Source organism: Anolis carolinensis, chromosome 1, assembly GCF_035594765.1.
Source record: "Anolis carolinensis isolate JA03-04 chromosome 1, rAnoCar3.1.pri, whole genome shotgun sequence".
NCBI lineage: Eukaryota > Metazoa > Chordata > Lepidosauria > Squamata > Dactyloidae > Anolis > Anolis carolinensis.
Window position 1 is genome coordinate 188,510,985 of NC_085841.1, and position 17,463 is coordinate 188,528,447.

Genomic DNA, 17,463 nt, shown 5'->3' on the forward strand with positions numbered 1-17,463 from the left:
TACTCAAAATCACTTGAACAATCACAACAGAACAGGAAGAATCAGCACAAGGCGCAGACTGAATTGATACTTAGGGCCCTTCCACACAACCATATAACCCAGAATAAAAGGTAAAGGTTTCCCCTGACGTTATGTCCAGTCATGTCTGACTCTTCGGGTTGATGCTCATCTCCATTTCTAAGCTGAAGAGCCAGCGTTGTCCATAGAAACCTCCAAGGTCATGTGGCCGGCATGACTGCATGGAGCGCCTTTACCTTCCCGCTGGAGCTGTACCTATTGATCTACCCACATTGGCATGTTTTCGAACTGCTAGGTTGGCAGAAACTGGAGCTAACAGCGGGTGCTCATTCCGCTCCCGGGATTTGAACCTGCGACCTTTCGGTCTGCAAGTTCAGCAGCTCAGTGCTTTAACACACTTCGCCACCGGGGCTCCTTATAATAACTCAGAATATCAAGGCAAATAATCAAAGATATCTGCTTTGAACTAGATTATCTGAGTCCACACTGCCATATAATCCAGTTCAGTTTGGATTTTATATAGCTGTGTAGAAGTGGCCTTAGGGTACATCTAAAGTAGTTTGACATCACTTTAACTGCCATGGCTCAGTGATATAGAAGCAATGGAATTGTTGTTTCATGAGGCACCAGCACTCTTTGGGAGATGAGGCTAAAGCTTTTGTAAAACTGCAGCTCCCTTGATTCCATAGTATTGAGGCATGACAGTTGTGATATCAAACCACATTCATTCTATGGTGTTGATACACCATTACAGTCAGTGAGAACACAGTGCTGTAATGGCAAAAATAATTAAAAGTGTAACCAAGCTGCAAAAGGAATTACCTCTTGTTAAATGGAAACCCTAATGAAATGTACCTATCCTTCCTTATTGGAAAAAGGAATTAATTACAAGTAACTGATTATATTTATTTTTGCAAGCTCTTAACTGAATAATTAAGTTAGTTATTACATCAACAATTATACAACATTAGATTAAATAACATTGCAGTTGAAAACATTACACGTTATACATATGGTTAAACTAGATGATTCATTATTATTTTGTTTTCATATTTCTGTAGTAAAGGAAACATTTTTCATGGTTATGATTACTCTGAGTCCATGCAGGGGTTTTTTTGTTTGTTTTTTAAAAAACAATGTTGCTTAAAGAACTATATTTATATACCTTTCCTTATTTATTTGTAGTGATTTATTATCTTCTGATTACATGGAGATTCATTACGAAGATGGAAAACCACAATATTCAAAGGTATTGTCCATTTGCTCAAGAAAAAAAATTAAAAGCATATTCACTAGAAGCATGGTTTTGCTAGCATAGTGTTCGGGAAAGCCCAGCCTCTACATGACTCTCAAACTATTTTTATGGCGCTCAAGCACCTGACTCCCTATGCTTTTTACTGTTTCAGATTAAAGATTTCCTGAAATAGTCACAAATATCTATAAAATTGCCTCAAACCTGATAGACCATTTATACACTCAGCTCACTTTCCAAACCCAAATCCACAAAACATGCTGAAAATTGGCCCAAAACCATCATCACTTCTTTGAGGGCAAGCACCATGAGTTGCTTTTGCTGCTGCCATTCCCCTGTCCAGGCATTTAAAAAGGCCAGAAGTGGCACTATGGTGGATACACTAGTGCTTCATTTACATTTTCCCAGGATGGACTAAATTCTTGCCTTTCTTCACTCTACTCAGAGAGGAGAATGGTTCCTTTTTATGATAAGTTAAGGTATAGTACATCTAGTGACCCATTGGTAAGTTGAACTCAGATTTTTTTGAGTAACATTTTTAGACATATACATGACTATACATTTTATGCATTTACTGTTCTCACATCTTGGAGTGTTGTATGCATGATGTTTGTCACTAATGATAACAAGCAGATACACATCTGCAAAGGTTATCCCCTATCCACTGAAAAGGCTTATAGATACAATTCTAGTGAATTGTAGATCAGTGTTATCTAAAATTTCTGTTGTTGTTACTTTTTTTATTTGTCGTTTCATGGATCTCAATAATTGGAAACTAACTATGAAACTTTTCAAAAACCCATCAAGGTCTTTGAAAACTTTCTGAGCATTTGAATAAATCATTTCTTTGTTTCTTGGGAGCAAAATCAGAACATTATTGCTAATTAATGATATAAGCTAATGAGAAAGTGAAGCTCTAGATTTTGTTTTGCATAAATTAACAGGCTGCCCATTCTTGACAAGCCAACTTGTGATACATCAAATGTACCTGCAGATATTTTCTCTTATGTATATAAACTGTCGACTGGAAGAGGAGAACCTCCATTCCAGAGTATTGATACTAAAATTTAAAAAAAGAGCTAATTTCAGAAAGGAGGGCCTTTCAACAGGACTAGAATTTGAAGGCAGCATCAGCCAAGTGTAAAACTTTGCTCAAGCTTTTATTTAATATGCCTTAAACCTTTAACAAAATATTAAGAATATGTTTAAAAGTGATAGTAATATTTTTAATTTTTTTGACTGATACATTTTTCTTTAATATGGAAAACAATAAGCTCTTACTCTAAATATAACTTCAGTTGTTTTAATGGAGTTGTGATTTGGGCAAATAGTGCAGTTATTCACTATAAATCGGTGGTTCTCAACCTGTGGGCCCCCAGATGTTTTGGACTCCAATTTCCAGAAATCTTAAAAGCTGTTAAACTGGCTGGGATTTCTGGGAGTTGTAGGCCAAAACACCTGGGGGCCCACAGGTTGAGAACCACTGCTATAAACTTTCTGGTTATATGGCTAAGGGCCTTAAGATGCTTGGCACTTGGGAGCCACTTAATAAACCTGTAATTCTTTTTGTTGTGAAATACTTATATTTAATAGTATTTCCCTGTTTTATATTTCACTTAAAACTGTCTGTTGAATTAAATTATGGTTAAAAGTTAACAAAATGAGAAGAACCTTGAAATATGTCTTCCACAGTATCATTACATATATTCTCTGAAAATAAAATGGATTTATTGCTTATAGGTATAATTTATTAACCAGAAGTATGCTTCTTGACCATTTAGTAGATAGAACAGCCTAAATCAGCCTTTCTGTATTGTCCTTAATAAAACAGATACATAAAAAGTATTATAATTCACTTAAGAGTTGCAGTCACGTAGCCATTCCAGCTGTATGGTATGCTACATTCAACTGAATGAAAACAATTTAAGTTAATGGATTCGTATTTATCCTTAGGGAGGAGAGCACTGTTACTATCATGGGATTATCAGAGGTATCAAGGACTCCAAAGCTGCACTTTCCACATGTAATGGACTCCAGTAAGTATTAATATTGCTGATAAGTATCTTACTAATTACAGGCTTGCCTTGCTAGTTCATATAGCTGTTACTTTGGGAGTCTTATTAATCCTCTGTTCTTTAGCACAAAGAAATTGGTATTGCACAAGATGTTCTGTGCATAAGGAAACATGCTTCTCCTCTAGGAGAAAAGCGGGTCAGGAGGCTTTTGGTATAAAATCAGTGATTCTGACAAATTTGTTCCCAAATAAAGCTCTTAAATTGATGATGGTGATTTTTTTAGGTCTACCTCAAATGAAAGGTGGGCTTTGTCTTCTCACTGCAACCTGTAAGCTGGACATTTTTTCCCAGCCTCCTCCTCTTTCCCAGGCATCATTCTCAAAGCATATATTCCTCTGTGCCTGTGTCTTACTAGGGAAGATGATGGCAATGAAAACAGATGGTAGGCATAGCGAGAGGAACGGTCCTCATGAACTGATGCTGTCAGTAGTACTAGCAGTAATGTATTAAGTTGCAATGAATGGAAGGTCTTCTCCTAAGAAATGACATGCAGAGGAAAAAGAGAAGAACACTCTTCTTTCCTGCTTATGTCCTACCCCTGTTCTTGCAATCATTTCTTGGTTATTTAATATATGAAAGGGAAAGAGAGGTATTTTGTGAAGTGGAGGTCTGACAGAGAAACTATTTAAGAGATGAGGGAGGATTGGAAAAAGGAAGGATTATTTTATGAGCTTTGGAATTACAGTATTTCAGACACACTTCTCCTTCCCCCTCAAAATAAGGGGGAGGTGTGACTATTATGCAGTGGTGACATAAGCATGTGTTGGCTTCGACGCGGTCTGAATTACGGCTCTTGTATTAGGTCTGGTGGATGAATGGCATAAGCACTTTGCATTGTTTTAAACTTTGTATATTGTATTTTATGACTATTTTATGACTGTTTTAACTGTCTTAATCATTTTAGTTTATTGTATATCAGTGTAACGGCATCAATTGCCACTTGTAAGCTGCCCTGAGTCCCCTTGGGTGAGAAGGGCGGGGTATAAATAATTGAAATAAATAAATAAATAAATAAATATGCATAGCTGCAAATGGAAGAGGTAGGCAGGTGGACGAGTTCAAGCCTTGCCATGCTTAGATGAACTTGCCTGCCTCCTTTCCTTGGCACTGTGAGACTTGACAGCTTCCGGCTGGATCAAGCCCTGTAACACCAAAAGGGCAGTCGCACCTTTAATTCACTTGCCTGGTCAAATGAGCTAGGGGTGCAACTATTAAGCAGGGAGAAGCAAAATACAAATTTTGCTTTTCCTAAAAGAGAGTTCAACTATTATGCAATGGCGATCATGATGAAATATGGTATTTCCAAGGTAATCTGATGAGAGCAGGGGCAATCTCACTCGTTTTTAATAGAAATCCGAAATATGCACACCTGAAAGAAATGCAGATTTTTTTAGACAGTGGAAAATACATAAATTAGGTATTGCAGAAATAACTAAACGTGTTCAAAAGAATGTATTTTTCAGAAAACATTTACATTGAATTTAATACTGCCTTTCCCTCCAAATCCAGTATGAATGAAAGAAAATGCAAGTGGGCTTTGAAGAGATATCAAAAATTCAATTAGCACATCCCTAATTACTAGACAACAGATGCTGTTGATGAATTTCTCACTTGGGTATGGTTTGTCCATCTTTGTCCATCTTGTTCACTGTATTGTGAACAAGCTTGACTGCCCCTTCCTCTTCTCATGTGTCCAGTGTCAATACTTTGTGGTTTGTTCAGTACGTTCTTCTGTGATGTCGGAATGACTAAGTTCTCCCTGCAAAGTATAATTTCAAACCACAATTTTCAGGCAGTGCTTAAGCCATAACTTTCAGACTTGGGCATCACAGCGAAAACTGTAGTTTGGTAAACTAGAATCTCCTCTCTGGAATTTAGTGCATGAGAAGCTGAGGGAATGAGAATTTAGAAAATGTGGCACATTTTGGAGCATTCACTACATACCTGAGCTTGAGCCAATGTCTCCTAAACCTCTCTTCTAGTCACCTGTCAACTTATGGTAACCCCATGAATGTCTGGGAACAATTTCTGGAATATTCAGATATTTCATGATGAGAATGTGATATGCATAGTCTGTTATAATTGATTTATTTCTTGATGGCTGTAGTGTTTTGAAATCTCTCCCCGCCCCTTATCTTCTAGTGGTATGTTTGAAGACAGTAGTTACGTATACTTGATAGAACCTATGGAGCTAATTCATAGTATGGTAAGTTATTGAATTACATCTTTACTTGCTTGTTGATAGACATGTACAAATAAAAATAAGAATTACACAGACCAGTAGCATCTTATGCAGACTAAGGTCTCATATGTAGTGCCTCTATATTTTCTTAACATACTCTTTAGAAATATTTATGCAACAAGTTTCTTGCATGTCTATTTTTAAATAATAATGACATGCTACATGGTCTACATTTGATGAACTTGAATTTTAACTACACTTACAGTGTTACTATATGTAATGATTTTTCAAGAGCTTACTCTCAATGTTTACAACAGCTCTTAGCAGAATTTGTTTGATTCTCAGGAGTTAAAGAAAGTCAGGGATTTCATCAACCCGACTACTTCATTTGTACAGGTTGACTATCCCTTACCTAAAATGCTTAAGGCTGGAGGTGTTTTGGGTTTGGGAATGACTATATTTGTATATATGTACAATATGAAATACCTTGGAAATGGGATCCAAGTCTAAACAAAATAATACTTTATGTTTAAGTACATATGATACACATATAACCTGAAGGTAATTTTGTACAACATTTTAAATAATTTTTGTCATGAAACAAAATGTGTGTTCATTAACACATCAGAAAGAAAAGTGTCAGTCTAAATGACTTACCATCTTAGACATCCATGTGGATAGTTTAGTTGTTGGGATATTTCAGATTTTGGATTTCTGGATAAGGGATGCTTAACCTGTATTTTTCAGATAAAGGGAATTTTAATATTGCTGTTTCATAGCCAAGTTGAACTTAACAGTTGTATGCTTTCATAAGCAGAAGTAACATGTGATTACACAATAGTTGATAAAAGTTCCATATTTGCCAGTGTTTGTTGGCAAAAGTATATCTTTTTAACTAGTATATATTATATATACCTATTTTCTTAAGAAGTTCAAATTTAACCAATCCTATTACTCTCATTCTCTCTCTTTGTTATTTCAGCTGTTTTAAAATGTTACGCATTATGCATATCTCATTGTTTTCCCCTACGTTAACTGAATTTGATAGCATCTCTATCTATACATCTATTTATACATAATCCATCTATACAATCACCTACATCAATCTATCATCTGTCTGTCTGTCTATCCATCTGTTTGTCCCCCCATCCATCTTGGGAGAAAAATGAGAGATCTTGTAGAAACTAATCCAGCAGGTAGAATTTAGACAGAATTATATAGAAGCAGTAATATATCTGCTTTTTCAGAAAGCAAAAGATTTAGAGTGGGTCTCAGGAGACCAGTCTGCTGTGTGGTTTATAAACAGCAAAAACTATTAGCAGCAAAAAAAACAACAAAAAAAGTCATGGGATTACAAGGAGTGCTATGCTTGAGTAGAATCTAACCCTCTCTAGTTCCGCTTTCTGTTCACAGAGTGACCAACAAATTGTCTATGAGAAACTCACCAGAAGGGCATGCATTCTTTGAGGCAAAAACCTGTTCCTACAGAATCCCTGAATCCAAATTAATCTCTCCAAATACAGCAATCTGCCATCTGTTTACTGATAGCGAAAAGAATAGGCAGGACACCCTAGGGATATATGGATCATGCAGAGCAAGGCCAAGGACATATGTAGAAATGTAGAGCGAGGCCAAGGGGTAGAAATGATAGAAATAAATACATAAATTAATAAATGTAGCCTGCTCACAAGTGATGCACTAATTGCAGTCTCAGTTTTCTATCTGATTGTTCTCATGCAACCAAAACATCTCCTTCTACCAACAAAGGTATCTCTTCTTATTATATGCTTGATGCAACCTTGAGGTTTTAAGCTACCAAAGCATAAGGGAGCAATTCTCCTGCAAGCATTTCAGTGGGAACTGACTGTGCTCAGAGTGCTGACTGGGGATGAGGAACTGGGAATGGAAAGGAAAGATAGACTGGAATGGCTGGAACATTGCATAGAAAAAAATTCACGTTGCAAAAATGTTATTGGAGGTCTCAATTCCATATACAGTAGAGTCTCACTTATCCAACATAAATGGGCTGGATAATGTTGGATAAGTGAGACTCTACTGTACTAATAGTGGGTTCAATTCTACACGTGCTGGTCCTTCTATAGCAGAAAGGTACCATCCATATACCAGAGGGAGGTATTTGGAAACTCAGAGGAATTGCAAGGTTTGCAGAACAACAAAACCTTTGGGGGAGGGGGGGAGTGGAGATGAGGATCCAGTTCTTGTCTCCAAAACAGCTCAAGAAGGGCTGGGAGTACCCAGTGACCACAGAGTCCTGGCAGAGAGTTGAGGAAATGTACAACATTGTGAAGAGGAAATGGAATGTAATTACTTTACACTCAGTTCATTATACACCCCTGGAAACAAGAAAGATTTATAGTATGAATTTTCCAATATTTGAAGTCAAAATTGCATAATGTGGTCCTTCATTTATAGACTACTTTATTAGGATATTTCAGTATTGTATAATTTTTATAATGAAGCTTTCTGTGTACAAATATATATATATATATATATATATATATATATATATATATATATATCACATGTATTAGAATTATATGTGCTAAAATCTGTATCACCAATATGGTAGACCTCTTGTCTCTTCTGTTACAGACTAATACATGTAGACCGCACATCATTCAGAGAACATTAGGAAGAAACATTTCCAAGCATTTGGAAGACCCTGGTATAATTTTATATTATATTACAGTAATATCTGAAGTGTTATATGTCTGAATTATTAATGTTATAATAAGCTGGTATTATAATTGTAATAATATCTTTTGATACTGAGCACTTAGCTCTTTATTTTCAGAAAGTGAGAAAATTTGTCAATCAAACTATAATAAGGTTATTTCTGAAAACCATGGCCTCGTTTTAACAGGGTCTTTGATAGAGCGCTAATGGAGGCCCAATAAATTGCTACAAACTATTCTGCAACAAAATGTAATAAATAGAAGCAGAGGTGACAAAAGTGGGAAAACTCAAGGCGTAGCATAATGTCAACTCGTGCTTCTTTTGAAATAACTATTTATCAACAAAAAGGGTTTCATCTGATAAATCACTATCCCATGAAACTGAAACCTCTTTGCTTTTAATCTTGCCTTCTGTAGATGATGACTCTTCTTCTCAACAGTCTTTCCTGTCTGAGCTGCCATGGCTACGAAGAAAAAAGAGAGCTGTGAGTGTTAACCAGTAGTACTGTTACAGTACCATTACAGATAATGAACTCTTTACCTTTAAGAAGCATGCAAAAACTGTGTTATGCATTGTGGTTCCTCGTGCATTTAGTTTTTGGGACGAACAAAATAATCATCAAAGAATTTAATGTTATTAGAATGTATACATATAGAAGTAATTGAAATTAGGACAGCCAACTTAATGATTAATATTTATTAAGAAGTATACATCTCTGGCCAGAGTTGAGTGGGGGAATATTAGTTCCTTTCAAGAAGTATGAATGGCCATTATGGAGTGTGAACTTACTTTGTAATCAAGATTGCTAATGTTTCTTATTTTTCATCCTCTTTCATGATTTCTTTAAAAAAATGGCTTTCTGGTGCTTCATCTCTTCAAAGCTTATGTGATGGGTTTCATTTTCTGTTTATATTGTGTACCTTGAAGGTTTTTTTTTTCTGATGTAGGGCAACCTTAAGGTGAACCTATCACACAGTTTTCGTGGCAAGAATTATTCAGAGGAGGTTTACCTTTGCCTTACACTGAAGTTAAGAAAGTGACTTGCCCAGGCACATGTAGGGGATTTCCTGATCTACAGAATCATAGATCAGCACTCAAACTGCTATACCATACTAGCTTTCATGTTTTAGATCTGCTCTGAAGAGCCAAGCTACTGCGTAAAGCAGTAGTTCTCAACCCATGTTGTGGCCTACAACTCCCAGAAATCCAAGCCAATTTACCAGCTGTTAGGATTTCTGGGAGTTGAAGGCCAAAACATCTGGGGACACACAGGTTGAGAACCACTGACCTAAAGCTTTTTCAAAAATAGTGTACGCAAACATCTCAGCCATTTGATCAAAAAGTAAGCATTCCCACAAATCCTGGAGCTATGCCCTCATCTCATGAATATTTTTCCAAATGATGCATCAGTTGAACCCAGATTAATCCAAAGTAAACTGGCTTTTCCCACTTTACTTCAGATTAATAAAATACCTCAACAGATCCGGACCTTATTGAAAGGTCCAGATCTGCTGAGTTGCTGGGCTTGTGGGGATTGACTCCCAGGACTGCATTCTATGATCTGAGGGTGGGGTTTAATCCCCACAGCCATCCTGGTTCTTCAGGCTCCTGCACTGCCAGCAGGCCCCCTGGATTTGGGGGGGGGGGGGGGTTGGAAGTGTAGAAGAGTCCTTTCTGGTTCTTACTATATGGTGTCTGGCTGAGCTCTTCTCAGCCTTGGCACCCCAAATGTATAGTTAGAGATGCCAGGGTTTAAATTTAGAACTTGTCATGAAAAAAAAAGATCATTGCTTACTGAACTGTTATACTTTGTTTTTTTGCATTTTGAAGCCTATTATGGGTCATAAATACAATTTGTAAAATGATCAAGGAGAATAAAACAAAAGGAAATTGTACAATGAAATGAACAAATTATAGTTGGATACACACTCAGCCTCCCACAACCACAGAGGCTAGGGGCGCAGGGAAAACCATAAATTAAAAAAAACTTTTTTTTTTTTGTCTGAGAGAACCTCTATCTAAAAATCTCAAGGTCTCTCAGTGTGATTCTGTGGTCTCTCTGGAATAAGTGTTCTATAGGGTCTGGAGGACCTAGGAATTCCTAGAGAGCCCATAATAACCAAATCTGCAAATAATCAACCCTGCAGTAGTGCAACCTGCAAAAATGGAGGGCTGCCTGTACTGTCATGAGATGTATTTGTTCCAACCTTAGCACGCTGGCAAACCTTTAACAGGCTTATTTGAACCAGGTTGACATGTGTAGTATTGTACCACCTCATGGCAAATGATGAAGCAATACCAAATTAATTTTTTGAAAGTGTCAATCCTTTTTTCAAACTTATAGGCATTACGTGGTGTGTTCGAAGAAATGAAATACCTGGAGCTGATGATTGTTAATGACCATAAAATGGTGAGTTCATTGTTTTTAATTGTTTTATCAAATGACCACATTAAAGTCCCAACTATAGAAAGGATATTTTATGTTTTTTTTAGAATTGTCAACAATTATACATATTCTTTGCTGGTATAACTTGATAGCTGCATTTACTTGCGGAGAGCTAAGAAACAAATGGGAGAAAAATGTATCCATGCCCAGGTTATTTGCTTTGGGCATTACTAAGCGTCTACAGGAAACATGTCTCAGGAAAACTAAGGATAAACTTTCTAACTGCACAGATAAGATCAATCTGGAATAAAGTGCAGATGGCTTTTGTGGTTTTTGTAAAACAAAAAAACCCTCTGTTTTAGCTTGTATTCCCAAGCTCAGTTAATTTATTAAATCTATGACATGCTTAGAATTGTTTTAAGAGTGAAACAGAGCCATATGTGCTGTCACTGTTCCCTCCATTGCTTAATTATTTGTAATTATTGTAGAAAATATCAAGACATCCACAGGTAATTCTGGTCAGCGTAGAAATACTATTGATCTTTCATAAAAATGCAGACTCTGATTACTTTAAGTTTAGATTATAGCTCCACCCATAAAGAGACAAGACCATCTCTCACCAGTAGGTCTTTTTTTTAGCCTGAAGCTGAGGGAGGCAGCACTGACAATGAGCTAGACTTGGATGCTTGTGACAAACCATTTCAAAAGTTAAATCATTTTGTATACTAAAATTGCTGGGGAAAAGTTATTGTAAATAATAGATTTCACCCTACCTTAGTGTAACTGACCTTGAAACAGTTGCATCAGTATTAGTGGTCGAAAATGTTAGTGATAGAGGTACATCGCTAGGAGGCAATAGAGAATAACGAATACTTTGACTGATTTTATCACTTGATGTCTTTCTTGTAGTTCAAAAAGCATCGATCATCCCATGTTTTTACGAACAACTTTGCAAAATCTGTGGTAAACCTTGTTGATGCTGTGAGTATACTATAATCTATATAATAACACATGCTTTGAATGTCATTGGTTGAAAACAGAGACTGTCTAGAATGACAAATGAATAATAACTTTGACATATAATACTCTTGAAATATAACTGAAACCATATTCATCTCATCCATCACATTTGTAATTTCCTATAATACACTATAAATATAATACAATGTTAGTATAGTAATTCATGTCACCCTCTTTTTGAATACTGAATTTAACGTAAATATGATGAAATCCCTTGAGGAGATAGGGTGGTATATAAGTTTTATTTATTATTTTATAAATGCTGACTTTCAGGTAAACTAAAGGCAACTCAGCTAATTGTTTCCCTCCTGCTTTGCCCCCTTTGTCTTTCCACTGGCCTGGCTAACTGTGGTTGTCTGACACAGTGTTCTTCTCCTGTGTTCTGTTCCTGTGCCTGTCCTGTCTCTGCCCACAGATATACAAGGAACAACTAAACACCAGGGTTGTTTTGGTTGCTGTTGAAACCTGGTCAGACAAAGATCGCATTAATATTCGCCCTGATCCAAGACAGATGCTTCATGATTTTTCCAAATATCGACAGCATTTCATCAAACAACATGCTGATGCTGTACACCTTCTCTCGTATGTGTTGTTTTTCTTCTATTTTGTGCATGATATCTCCTCTGTGTCCTTTGCAACAGAAAATTCGTATTTCTTAAATATGTCCTAAATGCTTCTTAATTGCTGTCACTACAAAATTGCAAAACAGATATTAAAGAGATGAACTTGAAAATATAGGCCCATGGTGGCGCAGTGGATTAAACCTCTGAGTTGCTGAGCTTGCTGACCGAAAGGCTGGCGGTTCACATCTGGGGAGCAGGCTGAGTTCACACTATTAGCCCCAGCTTCTGCCAACCTAGCAGTTCGAAAACATGCCAAAGTGAGTAGATCAATAGGTACCGCTTCTGCGAGAAGGCAGCAGCACTCCATGCAGTCATGCCAGCCACATGACCTTGGAGGTGTCTACAGACAACGCCAGCTCTTCGGCTTTGAAATGGAGATGAGCACCAACCCCAGAGTCAGACACAACTGGACTTAGTGTCAGGGGAAAACCTTTACCTTACTTTGAAACTTGAAAATACTCATAAACCTTTTAAATCTGTATTTTATATTAAACTCATTTGAATCTGATTTTTAAAGAAACTGCAACCCCTCCTATTTTCTTATTAATATTGATATGAAGTTCATTGTCAGTATTATGGCAATTTATAGTTTAGTCAGAAAAAACACATAAATATGATTTAACAAAATGTTCTGGGATTAAGTCAGACATCTTTTGTATTGGCCCATGAATAACAACTTTGATTTCTGCTGTTCCCAAATTTATTTGTGCATGTTGAACTCCGGGCTTTAGCATATATTTGCATTTTCTTGTCCCTAAGCATGGTTTTGGCTGTAGCAGACTTGCATTTTAACGTAAGAAGAATCACAACTGCAGCTGCTGCCTCTTCTGTCAATCTATGAAATTATTGTCCGCATGGTTATTTATTTTCCCAGTACTGAATATTGAAACTCTGTGTCCACATTCTGTTCATAGAAGTTATCCACAGAAGACAGTAGTAGTATCTCTGAAGTACTGCTCTGAATGAGAACACAATAGGACCATTGTGTTTGCAAGGGATGTGTTCCAGCACTTAGTACGGATACACAAAACCATGGAGAATAGTAAACCCATAGAATTGTACTGGAGGACCTGAGAATGCTTAGAGAAGGCATGGCATATATGGCTAAATTAAACTCTGCATACCACTCCTATGGATAAGGGGTCTTATTTTAGTCCCTGTGTTGCTGTTCTTTTTCCTTAGGGCCCTTCTACACAGGCCCAAAACCTGGTGTTTTGGGCCTGAGTGTTGTTCTTTATTTACTGTCCTAATTTTAGAGGTTTTTTTAATACAAGTAGCCAGATTTTGTTCATTTTCATGGTTTCCTCCATTCTGTTGAAATTGTCCACGTGCTTGTGGGTTTCAATGGCTTCTCTGTGTAGTCTGACAGTGGTTATTAGAGTGGTCCAGCATTTCTGTGTTCTCAAATAATATGCTGTGTCCAGGTTGGTTCGTCAAGTGCTCTGCTATGGCTGACTTCACACCACTCAGAAAACAGGATTCTAAACATGAATCAATCAGGGCCAGCTAACACCTCCCAACAAAGGATTCCCCCCCAGGCAGTAAGCAGCCAGACCTTGAATGTCTAAGGCTATTCAATGCTAATCAAGATGGCCAATTGAAACATTCACACCTGCTTCAAACAAACAAGAGTTCTTTCTCCCACCCTGAACATTCCACAGATATATAAACCCACTAACTGTGCCCGGCCACGCATTGCTGTGGTGAAGTATGGTGGTATGGGAAATAGTCAAGATAATCCAGTTCAAAGCAGATAAAATAAGATTATAAATGGGTTATATAGCTGTGTGGAAGGGCCTTGAGTCTACATTGCCATATAATCCAGTTAAAATCAGATAATCTGTATTTTATAGGCAGTGTGGAAGAAGCCTAAATGAGGCATAACTCTGCCTGTCCCCTGGGCTGAGTGTGTTGCTAGGAGACCCAAGTGGGCGGAGCTTAGCCTTCTAACTGGCAGCAATTGGATAAAAACAATTATTCCTTTCCCTCTAATTAGGACTTTATTTTTCTTTTCTTTTTGTTGTATGAACGTAGAGGCATGGGTGAGGGGTTGTGCTGCCAAGTTTAGTGTTTCTGGGATGTGTAGTTTTGTTATTTTGTCCTAGGCCGAAATTTCATTACCTTTTTATATATATAGATTTGACTAGTTTTCAAACATACCTCATTACCTTTGAGGATGCCTACCATAGCTGCAGGCGAAATGTCAGGAAAGAATACTTCTGGAACATGGCCATACAGCCTGGAAAACTCACAGCAACCCAATACTTGTATTAATACTTCTTATTACATTTTCGTTCTGGGACAAAGCATAATTTGTTAGCATAATTCCTAAGTATAGTTAATCAGTAATAATTGTCATTAATTTTTAAATGCTTTACTCCTATATAAAGTTGCTCTGAGAATCTTGTGTTTGAAATACCAAACCAGTTTTTCTCCACCCTCTAAAGTAGATTTTCATGGAAATTCCCATCGTTCCAATAATTTATTTGTACATTGTCCTTCCACTGTAGACAAGAAAATGCCACTAGAAGTCATTAATACTGTGTTGTTTATCTTGCTTTTAAGGAATGTGACCTTTCATTACAAAAGAAGTAGTCTGAGCTACTTTGGAGGAATATGTTCTGTGGCTAGAGGTGTTGGAGTAAATGAGGTAACATTTCTCTTTGGAAGATTTTGTGGAAACGGGGGGCATTATGAAATAGTTCCCTTATTGCGTGTACCATTTTTTAAAGGTGCTGTGTACTGTTTTCAAAATTCAAAATAGATATATCAAGAAACATTAAATCTGAAATTGGCTGTAAATGTTTTCTTTTTTGTTTTAATGTGCATGTAGAATAGCAGAGTTTGTTTATGATTAAAGCAGCTTTTTCTTCATGTTAGATGTATATGGACAGCTTTTGTAGGAAAGGTCATTCTTTACATATTACTGGGCGGAGAGGGGGCCATTTAAATGGACATACTGCATGCTTCTGATACGATCTTTTATAGAAAATTACAAGGTTATTAACTAGATTTCAGTCACTGAATTCATTCTCAGGTTTCTTTGCTTGGAACTTGACTTTATAATATAGCCTTTCTGTTTTTCTTGTCCTTTTTTGCTCATAGAGTTGGTTTTTCACATTAATATGAAACAATGTATTTCTTGTTGACCCATAGAAATTATTCATATCATCTGTATTTGTCTGGTTTTGCTGGTAGGTCGTGTGTGTGTGTGTGTGTGTGTGTTTTGATATATTATTGCAGGTTGAGCATCTCATAACTGAAAGCCTGAAATCTAAAATACTTCAAAATCCAAAATTATCCACATGGGCGAATGAGAGCTTCCTTTGCTTTCTGCTGGGTCACTGCACAAAAAGTTCTTTCATGCACAACATTATTAAAATAATTTATAACATCTTCGGGCTATGTGTATAATGTATATATGAAATATCGATGAAATTAATGTTAAATAATAATCATAATTTATTACCCACCTCTCCTTTCGGCTTGTGGTGGGCACAACATAGTCAAAGCACATATTAAAACATGATTAGATTTGGGTTTTATCTCCAAGACATCACATTATGTACATAGAGTATATAAAAATACAGCAATTCCAAAATCCAGGAAAAAAAATCTGAATTCCAAAACACCTGTGGTCCCAAGCATTTTGAATGAGGAATACTCAACCTAAACATATTTGTGATTTTAGTTAATTCTCCACTATGGCCTCTTGAGATTCAAAAACCTTCCAAAGAGGAGAAGTCTCTTAAACATAGCCATCGGCCATCAGAGTGTGTATGTTTCAAGGGTAACTTCCTATCATTCCTGCTCATCCATAGTCCTGGGGACATCATTGAAAAGCCTCCCCACTTTTCCTTAAGGAGAAAGTGCTAGCTGTGTTTAGTTTTTTTCTGTATTGTTTTTCTTGTTTGCATCATTTGTAAATACCTGGTTTTGCAGTTTTATCTTGTTCTGTTCAGAAGAGATCTCTTCCAGGAATTTTCCAAAGTTGAGCAATCAGGCAGATGTCTTAACCACACAGAACATGTCAGGAGTTACAGCTCTAAATTTCCCACCCAAAAATGCTAGGAGTATGACTACATTAGATGTAGAAGTTGGTGAGAGAAAGTATCTTGTAAAGAACATCTCTACCACATCTGTCATAGTCCCCTTTTCAAATCTAGTTACAGAACATAGTGATAAAATAAGGCATCCAGCCTTCAAAAATTCTGACCAACCACTATTCACCACCTTGTGATTGATGTTCTCCTATTACTGATGAAACCTGCTACATAGTGGTGTTATATTCTTAAAAGGGACTGTTATCTACATTTTCTCTCAGAATGTAGTGCTTCTCCAATAGATTATTCACAATATAGGTTTAGATCATTTAAAATGATCAGATGCATCTTCAAAAGTGCATGTGACAGCTGGATCATCTTTTATTCGGCCATAGTCATACAATTCTTCTTTCTAATCCATAGCGAGTTCCCCTTATTGCCTCAGTGTTAGAATGGCTTTAGCATTCTAATGAGATGATTATTATAAGAGTGTTTGAACAACTTTCTACAAGGACATTATTATATCTTTTGTCCCTTGGAGGATCTGACTCTTAATTGCCAGTTTCTTCACACTTTCTTTCATAACAGGTTAGTTTAATTGTTCTTTTTTTAAAAACCAAATTAATAGTATTAATCTTCAGATAATACCCAAGCCCATTTTCTTTGATTTCAATATCAGTAGCTTTTACTATAACTGGTGCAGTATTGAATTTGTACTGGACTGTGATGTGAGCTTATTGTTCAGCTTTGACAGGTCATAACATATTTGACATTCATGCCAAGGGGGATGTATTGTTCATTTGCACCATTATGTCATTATGGAATAGATAGCTATCCAATTAGAATAAATATGTTTTATAATTTCCCATATGTGTGATGCACAGGGAAGAACAAATTACTTGTTTATAACTGTGGTTTTTAATATGGTCATTTTACCGGTGGATAAGACACAATACAGTAGTTAACACTTCAGGGAGCTTTCTTTCTTTTGTGCTATTCTGAGATCTTGTATGAACTGAGCAGAAATGATGGGAATGGGCTCTGGAAGTATTTGTTTTGCTCAGATTTAGAAGTTGAATATATATGTGTATAGTTGTTCTCACCCAATTACTCAGGTTTGGAAGTCTGAAAAGGCAAATGTGTGAATCAGCTTAACCACATCTACAT

General features: G+C 36.6%; 1 protein-coding gene across 8 annotated transcripts in view; it reads left to right on the forward strand.

Annotated features, from left to right (window-relative positions):
- Positions 1-17,463, forward strand: part of adam23 (ADAM metallopeptidase domain 23) — a 79,819-nt gene that overhangs the window by 25,403 nt on the left and 36,953 nt on the right. For all 8 annotated transcript variants that reach the window (XM_062962467.1, XM_062962457.1, XM_062962461.1 and 5 more), the window contains exons 4-12: positions 1,204-1,267; positions 3,224-3,306; positions 5,488-5,551; positions 8,141-8,213; positions 8,641-8,708; positions 10,569-10,634; positions 11,520-11,591; positions 12,046-12,212; positions 14,819-14,903. In XM_062962467.1, the coding sequence (XP_062818537.1) occupies positions 1,204-1,267; positions 3,224-3,306; positions 5,488-5,551; positions 8,141-8,213; positions 8,641-8,708; positions 10,569-10,634; positions 11,520-11,591; positions 12,046-12,212; positions 14,819-14,903 (742 nt within the window). The remainder of the gene's footprint in view (positions 1-1,203; positions 1,268-3,223; positions 3,307-5,487; positions 5,552-8,140; positions 8,214-8,640; positions 8,709-10,568; positions 10,635-11,519; positions 11,592-12,045; positions 12,213-14,818; positions 14,904-17,463) is intronic.